The sequence below is a fragment of the Callorhinus ursinus genome, unplaced genomic scaffold, assembly GCF_003265705.2.
Source record: "Callorhinus ursinus isolate GAN/ISIS: 27379988/994484 unplaced genomic scaffold, GSC_fseal_2.0 scaffold13, whole genome shotgun sequence".
Lineage (NCBI taxonomy): Eukaryota > Metazoa > Chordata > Mammalia > Carnivora > Otariidae > Callorhinus > Callorhinus ursinus.
Window position 1 is genome coordinate 25,464,777 of NW_027397075.1, and position 18,200 is coordinate 25,482,976.

The window sequence follows — 18,200 nt, forward strand, 5'->3', positions numbered from 1 at the left end:
GTAACATTATATGTCAACCATACATACATACATAAATAAAAAGCAAAGCAAAAAATGTGACTTTGGTATATAGACCTCTGACTAGAGTCACTACAGAGCCTATTAAAATGTGTATAAAGTTCATTTTTGGCTTCCATCATGGCTTTTCTCTGAGAAAGGAAAAAAAAGAAGAAGCTATGCAACTTTGATTAATCAAGAGCTGAAACTGGACAAAAACAGATCAAGAAATGTAATTTAATAAATCTAATAAAATTGGCCAAAGAATATCATAGAACATAAATAACAATGACTACCAACCATTTTTTTGGACCTACGTTAGAATATGGATTTATTCGGGACTTTTTTAAGAGCTCATCAAGCAAATTAAAGTTCAAAGGAAAAAATTAGACATGTCAGAGGGAAACACTTTAAAAGAAAAAAAATTAATTTTAGTCAGTTAAGTTAAATCCATAAAAGTGAATCTAATAAATGGCAGCTTCCAAAATACCTCTAGTTGAAGAGTTTTTTACATATTTAAAGCAGTCTCAAATCAAAAGAATGAGACAAACAGACCACAGCTGCTGCTCTTATTTTAGAAGTCAAACATCATTGTCTTTCCTAGTTGTAAGGAATGTTAGTGGTTACCCCGTTCAGCCTCTCCAGGGTTAGGAGTACCCCAGCAGATCTTCATCCAGTCTCTGTTTGAACATCTCCAGTGAACAGTGAAATTACTCCTTTCAAGATCATCCATTCCAAGGCTGGACATTCTATAAGGGACAGCCTCCTTTATGTTGAGTTAAATCATACAACTGCTAGCAAATCTAGCTCCTCTATCCTGAACACATTCAATTTTCTGCTTGGATATAAACCCGAAGTTTTAAAATTTGTCTCTGAAGTCAGTGGAGAGCCACCAAATAATTGTGAGAAGAGCATTAAACATTCCCCTGGAAAGAAAAGGATGAGTATTTTAAGAAATATGTTCTGAGATGTATTTTAACAGAATTTAGTGACTGATTGGATTTAATAAAGAGGAAGTATGAGGAACTTGGCTAACTTGCACAACTCCCAGATTTCAACTTAAGAAGCCGGGGAAAGGGCTATGCCAGAACTATTACCATCCAGCAGGGCAGGCAATAAATAAGGGAGCAATTTGAGTTTGGATCTACTCCCATATTCCTATGGACATATTTTTAAGGCAATGGGAGATCTGCACCTGGAATTCATGAGAGAACTGAACCAGAAATTTGAGACATGCATGGAAAAGATTCTGGAGGGCAGATGTTAAGGCGGACGAAGAGGACCAGGTGAAGGTGTGAAAAGTTAGCCTAAAATGTAGTGGGCAAACCAAGGAGAAATAGGTCACGGAAACCAAGGGATGGGTGTTTTTCTGATTGGATAAAATATTACACATTTGTTTAAATGATGGCTTTGAAGCACTTTAAATATCAGAGATTTTTATTAATGTTGAGTGGAAAACACAACTTACTAAATTAAAAAGTAATGTTTCTGGATTTTAGGATCATAATTCCCCAAAGAGAGCCATAGATACGCAAAAACTAACCACACACAATGACAAAAAGAAAGCCACAACTACCACAATAATTTCAGAAGAATCTACACAATGCATATCATGATCTAGGATTATATTTCAATTGTTTTGCTGTAAAGAAAAGAAAGTATTGCCTTTAAAACCCCATATGACTATTGTGATATTATGATTTTTTGTTTTTTTGAGCGAGAGAGCTGGTGCAAGTTAAGGGGCAGGGTGGTGGCAGAGGGGGAAGGAGACAGAATCCCAAACAGGCTTCACGCCCAGTGTGGAGCCTGATATGGGGCTTGATCTTATTACGACCCTGAGATCATGACCTGACCTGAAACCAAGAGTCAGGACCCCAGGAGGGCTCATGACCTGAGCCGAAGGCAGATGCTTAACCGACTGGGTAACCCAGGCTCCCTGTGATACTATGATTTATTAAGGAGAAATATATATTTGGTTTTCACCCAGTTCTGGCACAGAGGCCCTAAAACGCTTGGAATTTCCCTAAGTGATAAGAACAATAAAGGCATCTTGGTATTCACAACAAACCCCTTTCAACCACAGCGGAATTTATGTTAATGAGATGACTTTTGGAAAGCACCTAAGGATGAGGGCAGGTTGCCAGGGGAAAAAAACCTTGTAATTAGAGGGCTGGAACTTCCAGTCCCACTCTTGACCTCCAGGAGGGGCGAGGAGCTGGAGATGGAGCTCAATCACCAAAGGCAATGATTCAATCAATCAAACCTATATAATGAAGCCTCCTTAAAAACCAGGACTGGCTTAGGAGCACTTCCAGGTTGGTAAACACATGGAGATTTGGGGAGAATGGCAAGCTAAGAAAACATAAGAGTTCCACACCTTCCCCACACCTTTCTCTATGTAGCTCTTTCATCTGACTGTTCCTGAGTCATATCCTTTTATAATAAACTTTTATAATAAAGTCATATCCTTTTATGGTAATCTAGTAAGTAAAATATTTCTCTGAGCTCTGTAAGCTGCTCTAGAAAATTAATTGAACCCAAGGAGAGGGCTGTTGGAACCTATAGCTGGTCAGTCAGAAGCCCAGGTGGCAACCTAGACTTTTGGTTGGCATTTGAAGAGGGGGCAGTCTGGTAGGATTGAACCCTTAACCTGTGGAATCTGATGCTCTCTCCAGGTAGATAATGTCAAAATTAAGTTGAATTACAAAACACCTAGCTGATGTCATAAAGAATTGCTTAGTGCTGCAGGAAAAAAACACACATACACTAGATCAGAAACCCAAAAAAAACCCATATAGTTGGATCAGACTCTTAACTATAAGCTTTAGATATTACCAACTAACCTTCAGGTTTAAAAAATATTTATAAAGGAAATCATACCACACAACTGAAAGACACTAAAAAGATTTCTTTATCCCAACAATAACTAGAAATAATACAAAAGTAAGATACCACTACCCTTAGCAATAAAACATATGCAGCTTCAGCAAAGAAAACAAAAATCCTCTGTGGAAAAAAGTCTAGAACTCTAGTAAAAGAACATAAATGATCTAAATAAATGAAGAGGTCTTTCACAGTCATGGATGACTTCTGTGATATTACAGAAGTGACAATAATCCTGAATTTAATCTAAAATGTAATAAAATATCAATCAAACACCATCAGGACTTTTTTTAAGAAACCCTACACTTATAGAGAAGACAACAGGTCCAACAACTTTGAAAAAGGGGACACTTCCAGATAAATATAGACATTGCAAAGTAAGGACTGCATAATACTGACTGAAGACAGAAAATCAAACGTAAAAGGAATAGACCCTCAGAAAGAAACTTACCTATATATGGGAATCACATAAAGGTGGTATGAAAAATCAATGTGTAAAAACTATATAGGAGATGATGTTGAAAAACTGGCTTGCCATATTAAGAAGAATAAAACTGAATCCCTACGTTACATCATACACTCAAGAGGATGCCAGATAGTTCAAAGGCTTAAATGTAAAGGGTGAAATGATAAAGCTAATAGAAGACTATGGAGAAGAGAATGTAACCTAGGAATAAGAGAAAATTCCTTAAATGAGAAGAAAATAGCACAAAACATAAGTGAAAACTAGAATCAGTCATATCAAAATTTAAGTATTTCCTGTTCAAGCAGGGACACAACAAATGTAAAGGAGGTATGAAATATTAGAGGAAGATATATATAATGCCTAAAACTGATTCTATATGTTAAGATTCCAATGATTCCATACAACTGAAACCACTCCATACAGTTTAAATAGTAAGAGACTTACTACAGGGCATTTCTTATTGTACAGAATCTTGGAAGTGTTGAAGAAAAAGATTCAAGCATCTTTTTAGAACTACTCACCAAGAACCAACTTAAAACCAGGCCACCAGGGAAGTGGCTGCCTCCTCTCTGATCTCAAGTCCTGGCCTCCAAGAGCACAGTCCCATCGCTAGAATTAGGAAGCCTCATGGCTGGATGTTACCTCTGCCGCCAGCCCCAGAACCGTGCTCCCCCAGCTACCAGCCACACGGGAGCAGGGACACACCATGCCCCACCCTAGATCTCAGGAAAAGAACATCTGAACACCAGACCTTTGCTGACACTGCCCCAGAAGAATCTATAGTTCCTCAGCTATACGTGTAAGTGCAAACAATAAAAGTCAGTCGTTGGCTTCATTTGGGTCTTCCAAACCTGGTGGCAATTCATCAAACCTAAGCTACATTTGAAACAAAACCTGCAAGGGACTCTGAAAAGCATCACGTTTATGCTAGCCTCTAATACGAGGAAAGAAAACCAGGAGTTTAGTGACAATCCCTCATATCCTTAACATTGGTAATAAAATAATACCAAAAATATACAAAGATACAAAGAACCCTTATGAATAAGTAAGGAAAATCAGGAAACATGATAGAAAAAGATAAGAGGATATGAACAGGCAATTCACAGATGGGTTTACCCAAATGGCTAAGAATAAGCTATCAGATAAATATAAAATAAAAATACTGCTTTCCCTCATTGGATTGGTAAAAATTCAAAAATTAGGTAAGTGCTAAGTCACTGCTTTAATAGAGTAAAAACTGGGGAAAACATTCCAGAAGATAATCTGACAGTACCTAGACAAATTAAGTAAATATTTTATGGCCCAGCAACCTCCTTCCCGAATAACTATCCCAGAGGAATTCTCACACAAGACCCCACACAGGAAGATTCAGTAGTGTTGTCTGCGGTTGTAGAGAAGAGTGAGAGCCCAGATGTGCACCCTGTGCAAACACTTAAAATACGAGGGGCGTCCGGAGCAACCTCACTGCACAACCATAGGGTACATGAGTCACACACAATAAAAGGTGAGCAGTGTGTACAACCCAGCAGAACCCTCACTTTTTGGAATATTATAGAGCAATTAAGAAGCAATGAACTTGATAGACAGTCACCCAGAAAAATTTGTAAATTTTTTTCCAAAGGCTGCTGAGTTTTGTTGTTGTTGTTGTTTTGTTTTGTTTTTTAAGCAACACAAAGGGGCACCCGGGTGGCCCAGTGGGTAAAACGACTGACTCCTAGTTTCGAGATTCGGCTCAGGTCGTGATCTCAGGGTTATGAGATCAAGCCCCGCATGGAGCTCTGGGCTTAGGGGGAAGTCTGCTTAAGACTCTCTCTCCCTCTGCTCCTCCTTGCTCTCTCTCAAATATATAAATAAATCTTTCAAAATAAAAAACAAAAAGCAATAGAAAGAAGTCCAACTCAGAATGTTTGTATAAACTAAAACATACACAGAAATATTTCATACTTTACAAAAATACATACAATTTCAAGGATGTCAATCAAACGTCAAAAGCAGTTCCCTTAAAAAAAACAAACAGAAACAAAAACAAAAAAACACCAGTTCCCTATGCCCTTTGGGAGAGCAAAGTAGGAAATGAACATACAGCTATTCCCTGCTTTTCAAAAAGTCACATAATGCCAATTTGTTTTTGCAAAAGATCCATGTTAGTACTTATTTTCACTCACCAAAAGAAATCAAAGAGGGCTTTTTAGCTTTTTTCGAAAAAAAGGTAAAAAGCGAAAATAGCATTCAACATTTGTTTTCTAGCAGGCCTTTACGGAGGCCGCGCACATCCCAAGCAGCGGGAGTGGCGCCGCCCAGCGCCGACCCGAGGAACTGCACTCAGGATGTCAGCATCATGCCACCAGATCTTTGAACAGTGTCTGTGAGCATCTGTACTGTATCTTGGTTTATTTTGTGCAGTCATCAGCAAGATGTGTCCTAAGGTATCAGAAAAAGCCTAAGAGAGGTTATTTTTTTGAGTCTGGGAACCCTCAAAATTTTTCCCATATAAATTAATGTTAATTGTCTCTTTGCCTTACACCATTTCGGCTTACAAAAGTTTGCGTAGGAATGCTGTAGTTTTGGATAACGAAGGAAACCTACACAGGGAATACATATGGGCAAAATGAAGAGTCTTGCATGGACTGATGATGGGGTGTGTCATGTACTGAGGATATGAGTAAATGCTCTTTTTTTTCCTGAAGACCAGGAAGAGCATGTCAGTAATACTTAAAACTACTAGAGAGAACGTGAGATATCTGAAGAACTGAAACATTCAGGACAAGATCAGAGACAGACTGAGCAACACGGAGAGGATAAAACCACAGAGCATTAAACTATTAATATATATATAGTAGAGATTTTAAACTTTAGCCTCAGGGCAGTAGGGAATCATTGAAATGTTTCTAAACTGCCCTGGCCAGCTCATCTTTATATCGTTAATAATTTACCCTCTTGTCTTGTAGAGAATTATCAGAGAAGAGCCAGAGCCGTGCTGTCGAAGTGGGATGTGCCTGATGCCCAGGAGAGAGATAGGAGCTAGAGATTGCTAACTTGAGTTGGTAATAAAACCAAAAGGAAATTGGTGGCTCAACCTTAGGGATTAGCCTAAACCTACCTAAATCTACAGGCCCAGCTTTTACTATCCCAAGGCAGATGGTGGTGAAAATGATCTGTGAATTTAGAATCAAATAAGGCTCCTTACAGAAATAATCCAAATCAGAGATAAAAGTCTTCTAGGATGACTTTCTCACTTATATCACATGTTTGGCCCAGACAACGATCTCTCTACAGAAATCACTGCAGTTCTTGTTCAACCTTATATGCCCACCCGCAATATGCTAGATCCAACAGAGTCAACACACTTTTGGATTTTTCTAAAATTGGAAGAGACAGATCAAATCCTATATCCTGAAATAAACTACCAGGATACTATCCAAACATTTAACACCCTCAAAGCCATTTAACAAAATAGCACTACAAGGACAGTAAGATATAATCGTCTTGCAGAACATCTTAGGTAGCTGCAAAATATAACACCTCCCATAAAGAATTTGCATACCTTATGCCTCCAAAGGGGAAGTATTAGTCTACAGATTTAAAAGGGGGTGGAGTGGAAGGAGGAGGAGCCAAAGATCGATAAGTACCTAGGTTAAAAAATGAGCTGCAAAAGATAATCTCTTTTGTTATCCCATTGTTTTCATTATTCTTTTAAAAGATGAGAGTTGTATGTTAATAATGAAGAGACTCATTGTTTACATAACTATCCACAGGGTATTCAAATGAGTTCATTTGTCATCCTGAAATAGTTCTATTCTAGTCTATTTGCTTCTTAATGGGCTTAAACAAGCTGCACTTCTTTAAGGACAATAAAACAAGAAGTAAAAATCTTAGGAGTTCTCAAAATCTTCTAGCTTCAGGGGCACCTGGGTGGCTCAGTCGGTTAAGCGACTGCCTTCGGCTCAGGTCATGATCCTGGAGTCCCAGGATCGAGTCCCGGGATCGAGTCCCGCATCGGGCTCCCTGCTCAGTGGGGAGTCTGCTTCTCCCTCTGACCCTCTTCCCTCTCGTGCTCTCTATCTCTCATTCTCTCTCTCTCTCAAATAAATAAAATCTTTAAAAAAAAAATCTTCTAGCTTCAGTCTCTAAGAAAGTTTTTAAGCCAATGAAAACTTCTACATGGAATACCACAGATAAATAAAAATTATGAGTAAGCATATAGCACAGAAGGGAAAATTGAAAACATACCAAAACCAACATAGTTGAACCTTGAGCAACGATGGTTTGAACTGCATAGGTGTGCACTTACACAAGGAATTTTTTTTTTATAAATACAATACAGTACTATAAATGTATTTTAACTTCCTTATTATTTTTTTAAAGATTTTATTTATTTGAGAGAGAGTGCATGAGCAGGGGGAGGGGCAGAGGGAGAGGGAGAAGCAGGCTCCCTGCTGATCAGGCTCTCTGCTGATTGAGCCTGATGCAGGCTCAATCCCAGGACGCCGAGATCATGACCTGAGCCAAAGGCAGACACTTAACCAACTGAGCCACTCAGGTGTTCCAACTTCCTTATTATTTTTTAATAACATTTTCTTTTTCCTAGGTTACCATATTGTAAGAATAGAGTAAATAATACATATAACATACAAAATATGTTTTAATAGACTGTTTGTTATTGGTAAGTTTTATGGCCAATAGTAGGCTATTAGTATTTAGGTTTTGGGGGAGTCAAAAGTTATACATGGATTTTTGATGGGGTAGGGGGCTGGTGCCTCTAATCCCTGTGTTGTTCAAGGGTCAACTGTATGTTAAAGTACAATGAAATAAAAGAATTAATAGTACTACTTTTTTTGAGCAGTTTAAACCAAAAAAAAAAAAAATGCAAAATCAACTATCCGTCCAAAAATAGATGACTTATATTGTAGATAATAAATCCAAAAAGAACTTGCTCAATTTTGATGTCAATATTAGAAAGACTCCATATACATATGCTCATTATACTTCTTGCATCATAAATTATACAACACAGCTTTCCTTTTCAGAAAACATGTCAACCATATACCATACATAGTCACTACCTTAGTGTTCAAAAACACAAGATCCTAGATTCACATCAGGTAATGGCAGTCCAACCAATCCAAATCTTCTGTAGTATCAATCAACAATTGGTCAAAACTGCTCTCACCATCACTTACTACCAATACCCAATCTTTATGCCACGGTATAAATGGATCCTCCCTCACAGGAATTTTCTTCATCTCTGACAATAAAGAAAAACTAAACATGAAGAGTTCTATAGAATTCAAGGTTGGATGAGACCTGGACGAAGCAGCTTTCGTTTTTGTACCTAGGAAACCAGGGTACCAAGAAGAGGTAAGAAATTGTTGCCTCGGGTCTTCCAGGAAATCGGTAAGATACTGTAAAAGGCAGGCAAATTGAAAGATTTCTCAGCCTGAACTACTGTCATAGCAGTGCTATGAACTTACTAATAAACATCATTCTTTCCCCTCCTGTGTATGCAAAGCAACAATTTAAATGACACAGAATTAATTTCCAATATATATCCACTATATTCCTGGGTACTACAACAAAGAACCCTTCTGCTTGAAGTATAAAAAGAGATGCAACTGAGTAGTGTTTAAGCATCATTTTAAAACACTGTACAGGCTTAATTTCCTCATTCCCCCTGAAAATAAAAAGACTATCTTCAGCCCATCGTGGCTCTGGTATAACAGAAAATACAGCTTCGAGTGGGTCCAGGATGTATGGAAACTGACTGGATCACAGAAGAGCGGTAGCTATTTTCCTATCCAATCAACACCTCCCAGGACATCCTTGGAAAGGGGGAAGACATAGATGTTTCCCTTTCTCTCATCCAGAGAGAAGCAAGTGTCAAAGAGTAACAATTCTCCAGCGTAGTCAGAGTCCTCTTACAGCATCCAATAACTGTCATTATTCGTTCATGTAACGTTGAGGTGATAATACCTTGCTTTACCAAATAGCATTTCAAATTGCTTGGAAGTCATATTTGTCATATATCTATATTTTTGATATAAAAAAGCCTGGGAAAGTTTTCAGCCACTAAAATTATATCCAATAACTATCAAGTCACAAGCAGTACTTACTTGTTTCTTCCTAATGGTCCCTTAATGCTAAATTTCATTAACATCAGGTTATTACTTACAACGCAAGAGCAGGAATAAACAGAGTAATAAAATTTTCTCTATTTCCTTACTTCCTCTTTCATTACCAATACAATTTATAATCGGAAGCTCAATTACTGTATTATCGTTGCTATTTTAAAATCAACCAACAAATATAAGAATAGATGTTCTCTCAAAACAAGTTCTATCAAAGTATCATTCTACTTTCATCAGGTACAATCATACCTCAATGAAAATAATTAATTTTGACTAATCAAAAATGTTAGTAATTTTCCAGCTTGAATTCAATAGGAAGTTACCAATAGGAAGTCTAAATACCCATCTTGCCTGTTCAAAAAAAATGGCAGGGGTGCTTGGGTGGCTCAGTCGGCTGAACGTTCGACTCCTGGTTTCTGCTCAGGTCATGATGTCAGGATCATGAGATCGAGCCCTGCATAGGGCTCCATGCTCAGGAGGGAGTCTGTTTGAGATTCTCTCTCTCCCTCTCCCTCTGTTCCTCCCCCAACTCGTGCTCATTCTCTCTCTAAAGTAAATAAATCAAGGTGTTTAAAAAAATAAGTAAAAATTTTTAAAGTGGCAAACAATTATTCATAAAGACCTCCGTATGCTAAGTGTCCATCACATTCACTGGCCCACAGCAGGCACAGAAAAGATACTGGTGGATGTGTTGATAGAAGATTAGATGATGGACAGAATCAGATGTGTATACAGGAGGAAGGAAAAGCAGAAACAGGTGAGAAAAAAGACCAATGAATCCCTAAACCCAAGAAGTATACATAATATGATGCAGACGGTAAATGCAGAGATACTGAAATAAAGGATGCCAGTTAGGGGTAGCTGATAAAGACACAAACAATGAAAATGGGAATTTAATCAGCCCTTTCAGATGCTCAATCAAGAGAGACAAATAGCATGGTCCAAGAGGATAAAAACTTCAAGACAAAGGCACAAGTCAGGAAAATGAAATGCACATTCATAAAGCAGTAAGCAGGTTAACTTGTCTAGAGTTGAGAGCTTATGAAGGAAATTGCGGGAGGTTAAGGCTGCAAAGTCAAGCGTTGCCACCCAGATGCTGTGCAGAATATAAATACTAAGGGTGTCTGCCCGCTGTCTCTTCTTCCCCACCCCTCCTTTAAAAATTAGCAACTGCACCTAATCCAAACCTGGAAGGAAACCTACAATCACAGAGAATGATAAAAGGGGGGAAAAATGATGCATAAATGACTGGGAATAAAACAGTGATTAGGTATATTAATCAAGCTTCTGCATACAACTTCAGAGTTGTTTTGTTTTGTTTTAACCAATTTGGTTTTGGACCACTTTGAGCAATGAAGCAGAAGAGGAAAGGAAATAGCACCAATTATGTGCCTCCTACATACCAGGCAGAGTTGTAGTGGCTTTATATGTACTATTTCATTTAATCTTAACATCATTAATTTGAAATTACTCCTTTAGCTTCATGTATGTAAGGAAAAATTACTTGAGAGTCACTTAAAAAAGCTAGGATACCAATTTTTCTAGAATAACTGCTGTACCATCAGCTGAGTGTCTATGTTCAGCACCTTTTTAATAGAATCAGAAGGAAACAACACCTCTAAAAGCACCTGTTCAATTTCAAATACACATGGCTTACATCCTCGTGCCTAAATGCACTTAAAAGTAGGCCAGTCCTCAGCTCATAAAGCAGTCATTAAAACCCATCACTGGGGTACTAGACTTCAATCCAAAATAGTCTTAAAGAAATCATGAGAAAGGATGTTTCAGACCAAACTAAAATGATTTAAGAACAGTGCTTCCAGTCCCAGCTTTTGTTACCAAAATCTATTCTGATATATGGAACCCAGTAAGTCAAAATACAGGAAAAAGAACAGCATTCATATAATCCCCTTTCCTGTTATAGAAAGACAGATGCATTATATATACAATCAGGGATGATTTCTGACTTTCCTTCATGTATTGGACATGTACTGGACATGAAGGACATCTATACTCTGTCAGATGCTGACACTAGAAATAAGACAGCAACTGGCCTTCACAAATTCACAGTTAAATAATTTAACAAGCTATGTAAGAAAACCTCCACTCCTAGAGTGGAGTAGCTCTAGGGATATAAAACTCAAGATAACCTTTAGAAAAGCCAAAATGAGAGTCATACAATCCAAATGCTAATGCGCAAGCCATTTACTAATTAGCTAGTCATTTAAAAGCTCACTGATACACTTGATTTTATTTTATACACGTTAACAACAGATTTTCTTATCTAAGTACATACCCTAGATGAAGCTTTTACTAGCTTAATGCCCTTAGACAAGTTGCTTCACTTGTCTGGACCTTGCTTAGCTCGTTGGGAAAATGGAGATAAATAGCTATACTTCAAGACGGTTCTAAGGATTACAGATAATTACGGAATGCACCACACAGTGTCTGGCATCTAGTAAAAGTGTAATAAATATAACTTGACATCATAATTACAGAATTTGCCAACTGATAACAAATTGATCAGAAAAATCAAATCAGAAGTATGAGGGGTGGGGACGGGAAAAAGCTCTGTGAATGAATAGCTGATGGGAAGGAAGGAGTCAGGAAACAAAGATGCAAAAACTCAGAAAGGACAGATGGGAGCCAGCAGCCTGCACACTTGATGAGCTGTTGAGGGCATCCCCAATGTTTTCACAGCATGTAAAAATGACCTGCCTGAAGATGACATTAAGCCATTTAAAACAGATTAAACTTTGACTCCATGTGTTTTAAAAAGGACAGATCAGCACATAATTGATTTTGGAAAGATTCCTATCAAAAGTGAGTTGGCATCACAAATTTAACATTTTACATGTCCAAACTTTAACGAACTGCAAAAATCTATTAACAAGCTTCTGCTAGACTCAATGTACAAAGGAACCTCTCAAATTTCAGAAGCCATTTTTTTCTACTCAGCACTGAAACAGATGTATGTCAAACAAATTAACTGTGGGAATATTTCAGTGCAATGCCCTAAAACATCATCAGTTTTTAACAACTAAAACAAAATAAAGTTTTGGTCTCGGTCATCACTAAATGTTTTTATATCTACCAAACAAATACAAACATGGGCCATGAAGATCTCTTTCCACTTGAATTTTCTCCCTACATTTGGAAGGCAGTAAAAAGCGAAAAACATCTGTCCCTTTCTGCAGAGCTGACAACCCTCATTCTACGGTTTAAAAATAAAAGATGTTTATGGAGGCTTATAGATATAATGATCACCTGCTTCAAAGGCAGCGGGCAATTAATGGATCCAAAGACAAGCAAAATTAAGGCCAAAAAAAACCAATTTCCCCTAAGGAGAATGCCACTGTTCCTCAGGCCTCTGGTAATACCCAAGACACCATAAAACTGTAGAGGATGGTAAAGAACCAAATGTGATACCAGATGACAAGAAAATAGTCGGCAATGGAGAAACAGGGGCATGTGTCCTTCTGGATTCACTATACCACCACAAGAACAGTTTCCCTGAGAGCTGCCCAGAGAGAATCTGCTTCAGTCTGACCAACAATCACTCTTCTTCCAGCCCAAGGAAGGCCAGATGTTCAACGATTAAAGGGATTGACCTTATTAAAAACAGAACCTGAAAATTCTCCTAAGTGAAGATTTAAAATTCTGTATTTTTTATAAACAGTTTTTACTCTGTGTTGTCTTACATCACCAAACATTCAAAAATGAGTACTAAGCAAGAACATTCACACCTAAATCAGTAGACTAGGCTTCTATTTCTGGCTCTGCCTCTGAATGAGTCACAGTGTGACCTTGAGAAAGTCATTTCATCTCTTTACCTACCTGCATTTCCCCCCTAGTTACAAGATTAGGTTAAACCTATCGATTTCTTTTAAAGAGAGTGAGTGGGTGAGATAAATATTTGGAAATGGCTACACAAATATCCACTGATCGCTGACCAGCTGTATCCAAACATCAAAAACAAAGTCGGTGATATCCATATTAAAACAACTCGCACTGCACTCTTGCCCTGCAGAGTAAAAAATTCTCCCTGGAGCAGCCAACAGAAAACAGGTGCTTACTGAACAGGACTCCTTGAAGAGTCTGAAATTTCAAATTTGGAAATACTTAGCAAATTAAAATACAATGCAAATAACAAGAATAAGCTTTTTTTTTTCCTCCTCTTAAGGAAAACAAATCTTCAACCTGTTTAGGGCCTATGATCTTCAGGACTCTGATCAATCTTCCTATGAAGTCTTTTTCCCTGACCCCTGCCAAGGAGATCAGTCCCTTTACCCTTATTGCTCCCAGAGGACAGCACTACACCCCTCCATTGCCCCTGAGTACTACCCTGGAGAAGCAGAACCATGATTTAATGACCTTTGTAGGTCCTGCCACTAACATATTGCCTGGTATAATGTGGGTGCCCAGAATATATACATACACATTTGTAAAATTTAAGGAATGAATGTATATCCAAAGTCTAATGCTATTAGAAAGAGCAACCATTAATATTAATAAGCGATAATGTGAATCATGGTGATATTTTCATTTAAAAATATATATTTATAGGGGCACCCGGGTGGCTCGGTGTGTTGAGTGTCTGACTCTTGGTTTTGGTCAGGTCATGATCTCAGGGTCCTGGGATCTAGCCCCAAGTCTGGGCTTTGTGCTCAGTGGGGAATCTGCCTGAGGTTCTCTCGCCCACCCCTCCCCCTTCCCCTGCGCATGCACTCGCTCTCAAATAAATAAATCTTTTTTAAAATATATATATACACATATATATTTATAAATGAATGATGACCTAGGTAAAGAGGAAACACATGATTTCTCACCAACACTAAATTCACAAAATTAACTGAAGAACTTTCCTGTCTTCTTTCTTTAAAAATGGTCTTTCAGGGATTTTTTTTTTTTTTTTTTTACAATTTATCTGAAGGGTTTTAGACTATAAGCATTACTTTTAATTTAACCTACACAATAAAGGGAAGGGAAGAGAAGTTAAAAAAGAGAGAGGGAAAGGGAGCAAGCAATAAATAAATGAACAAAGTGAATAAAAAAGGCTACTCTTAAGAATCTAGAAATGTAAAATAAAAGGTAATCCATAAGTGAAAATAAAAATGTAGTAATACAAGTAACTACCACAACATTAATGGCATTTAGCCAAAGTCGCTATGCCCATTGAGAAATGTCACTTAAGAAATGTTTTATAGATAACCCATTTATTAAAGTAATAGAACAGAGGATGTTAAGCTTTTCAAATTACATTTGAAATTTTTAGTCATTCAATTATTTATCACAAACCTACCAGTAATTGCATAAATTTTCATTCTTTCCTACTCCTTAAATTCTTACAGCCAGTATTTCCTTTCATAATAAAGAGTAGAAGTAAGAGAACATGAAACAAACTGTCACTCTACCAGTGGGTACTTCAGGTAAGGCCTTGGGACCTAGAAGCCTATAAGAAAGGATAAACTCATTATACTACTTGCTTTTTAATCACAGTAAGTGAACCCCTTAGCTGGGCTTTATGGTGTCCATCAGAATCTATTACAAAGGCTAAAGAGAGGTACCAGTTGGATTACATGTCCTTTTGGTTTCTCACCTTCACTATCTCCAAGCTATACCCTGTTTTGATTGGACATAAAGCCAAACGAAAATTATCTCTAATATTCTATTTCATTATTTATTAACTTTCTAATACCATGTATCAGATTTGGTTGCATCAGCAAATGGCAATGTTACCTTAACTTCTTTTTTTTTTTAATGTTTTATTTATTTATTCATGAGAGTCAGAGGCAGAGGAAGAAGCAGGCTTCCCGCTGAGCAGGGAGCCGGATGCGGGGCTCGATCCCAGGACCCTGGGATCATGACCTGAGCCGAAGGCAGACGCTTAACCATCTGAGCCACCCAGGCGCCCAGCAATATTCCCTTAACTTCTATGAGTAGTCTACCCAGATTGCTGCAAAATAGAAACTACATATTACATACATACATATACACACACATATTAGAGTAGTCAGAGGTCGCCTCTGGATAGTACTGGAATAAATTATTTGTTTCTCCAACATTGACCCTTGTCAAAGAATCATTAATAATTTTGTTCTTTTTAATGCTGTGGGGATAAGGACAGACAGAGAATGATGGCTCAGCTAACTAGGCCAAAAAAAAAGAGTTGATCTGCCTGGTGGGCCCCTGGACATAGAGAACAGCACATGTTTTGGAGAAATGGACAGAGGAGCCCTTTCTTGAGATGACTTAGGAGAGACACAACAAAGTTGTTCTCTCTGTATATAAAGAAAGAAAAAAGGAAAGGGGAGAAAAGAAAAGAAAAGAAAAGAAAAAGAAAAAAGAAAAGAAAAAAAAAGAAATTTTACTGAACTGGTGTGCAGGACCTGAAAAGGCCTCCCCTAAGAAGGCAGGATATGCCCTAAGCAGGTCTAGGCGTCTCAGAGTGCGGAGAGCAGGTGAGGGCGGAAGGCCCTGATTGGCAGGCAACCCGGCGGCAGGGTGCACTCACCTGTGAACACGTTCTGGAAACAATCAGCAGCCGCCTGTGCCCCAGACACCTTGGCCGCCTGCACTGGTGGCGCCCCACCACTCCCCTCCGAGGCCGCCCCGCGTTCCAGCAGGTGCGCAGAGCCCCCGGCCGGGGGCGCACGGCTGCCCAGCTCCTCAGTCCAGTCGGCTGAACGGCTGAGGCCGCAGGCGAGGCCGCTGTCAGCCCGGTGCTTCTTGGCTGGAGCAGCGGCAGAGACTAGGGAAGCCCTGGGTCCCCGGCTCAGAGAGGACTCTAGCCGCCTCTTGATCCTGGGGCTCTGGCTGGGGGACTGAGAGGGGGAGTGATTGGGCGAGCTGAGCTGCCGGGTGGTGGTCTTGATGTAGCAGGGAGTGATGAGCGGGTAGGGCTTGAAGCAGCGCGGGCTCGGCGCAGGGCTGCTGGGCAGGGAGGCAGCTGCCAGGGCGCCGGGCCTGCTGGGCTCCCCCTCGGGCTCTGCCCCCAGCTTCGGGGGAACCTCTTCCACCCCCGGACCCCACGTCTCCCCTGGAGAGTCTCGGGGGGCATCCTCAAATGCATCTTCCTCGCCTTCCTCGTCAGTGTCCCCAGCCCCTGGGCCGGCAGCTCTGGCCGAGCCCTCACCCGGCGGGGCCTCAGGGAACGGGAAGGCGGGGGAGGAGGGCGAGGCTGCGGCTGCGGGCTGGCCCTCAGGCAGGCCAGGCATCGCCAAGGCTCCAGGGCCGCTGGGGGGCGGTGGCTGCTCAGGCACCTGGGGCTCGGTGGCCAGGCTGCCAGGCAGGTCAGAAAGCGCAGACAGAGCCCGCTCCGGGTCAGGGCTGCAAGGGGCCTCCCGGGCTGTGCTGCTGGAACCCAGCAAGTACTGGTCCAGGCCCAAGAAGGCCCCGGGCTGGGGGGAGGCGGCTGCGGAGGGCGCTGCAGGCTCCTCGGAGCCCCGCTGCTGCTGCCGCTGCTGCTGCTGGCGGATCGCCTGCTGAATGTCTGAAAGCAAATCCTCTTGCTCCGTGGCCGAGTGGAAGCTATAGATGTCCGTGTCCGAGCCTGAACTGGTCCTTTGTCCATCCTGCATCCCCACGGCTGTTTCCAAATCCTCCAAGACCACCCTGCCCCCAACCCCAGCATCAGTGGGTCCATGGCCACTCGGACGGGTTACCTCGAATGGGTCAGCACACTCGGTATCCGACAGGCCCGTCTCGTCTGCCGAGAGGCTGAGGTCTGGAGTCTTGGTGACCAGAGAATGCGCGCTGTCCAGCTCCCCGGTCTGCAGGGCCTGGGAGTCCAGCACATCCTCGCGGGAGCCACCGGTGCTTTTCCCCTTGGACAGGTTCTTCCTGATCCGCAGGTTGGAAAACACTGAGGCTCTAGATTCCGACTTGTTCTTCTTCTTGCCTGGCTCCCCCCCGCCGCCACCCCCTCCCCCCTTGCCGTGCTTGCCCAACGCCTTCTTGCCCCCGCTCCCCTTCTTTGTGGCTTCCACATCTCTGGGCCCAACAGCATCCTCTGCGCTGCTTCCGCCTTCGTGCAAGGCATCACCTGCGCTCCTCTTCAGCTTCCCATCCTGGTTCCCCATGTTGCAATCCCGCCGCTGAGCCGAGGCGCCTCCAACACTCAGGCCATGCCGGCCCTCCTTGGCCCCCAGCCCGCACAGGGGTAGGCACGGGGGCCAGTCAAGCGGCCCGGCAAGCCTCTGGGCGAGGAGGCCAACGCGCGTGGGGCTGGCCCTGCTCGCATCTGCCGCCTCTTTGCACAATGCGTGCCTGCTCCTGCTCCTGCGGCTGCAGTGCCTGTGCCTGCAGCCCCGAGCAAGCGGGGCTCGAACATGCTCAGTGCAGCACCCAGAGCCAGCCAATGGCAGCGCAGAACGCAGTCCGGGCCTGGCCCCCCAATGGCCGCCGCTGACCCCTCCGCCCTCGCTTGGCTCCTCACCGAAGCGGGGCGCGAAAAATGTTTGCTCTATCTTGGGGACTTTCATCTCCACCGTGTGAATCGAATGCATTGTCCCCGTGGAAGAAGTTCGTCAGCTGGAAGACACACAAGGAACTTCAAAGCTCCGGGACCTGCGATGAAAAAAGTTAAACAAAAAAAGAGAATTTTAGATGGGGGGAAACTGAAGCCACGTTCCAATTTGGAGGTGCTACAATATCGAAGCCATATATACTACCCACCCCTCCCCACAACGTGCCTGCAGAAACATGGCTCTTCAATAAATATTTGTTGA

At 41.3% G+C, this 18,200-nt stretch overlaps 1 protein-coding gene across 2 annotated transcripts in view; it reads right to left on the reverse strand.

The window, feature by feature from the left end:
* FMN2 (formin 2) overlaps window positions 1-17,766 on the reverse strand; it is a 375,250-nt gene extending 357,484 nt beyond the window's left edge. For both annotated transcript variants that reach the window (XM_073899944.1, XM_073899942.1), the window contains exon 1: window positions 15,986-17,766. In XM_073899944.1, coding sequence (XP_073756045.1) covers window positions 15,986-17,552 — 1,567 coding nt within the window. In that variant the 5' untranslated portion in view covers window positions 17,553-17,766. The remainder of the gene's footprint in view (window positions 1-15,985) is intronic.
* Between the last annotated feature and the right edge of the window lie 434 nt (window positions 17,767-18,200).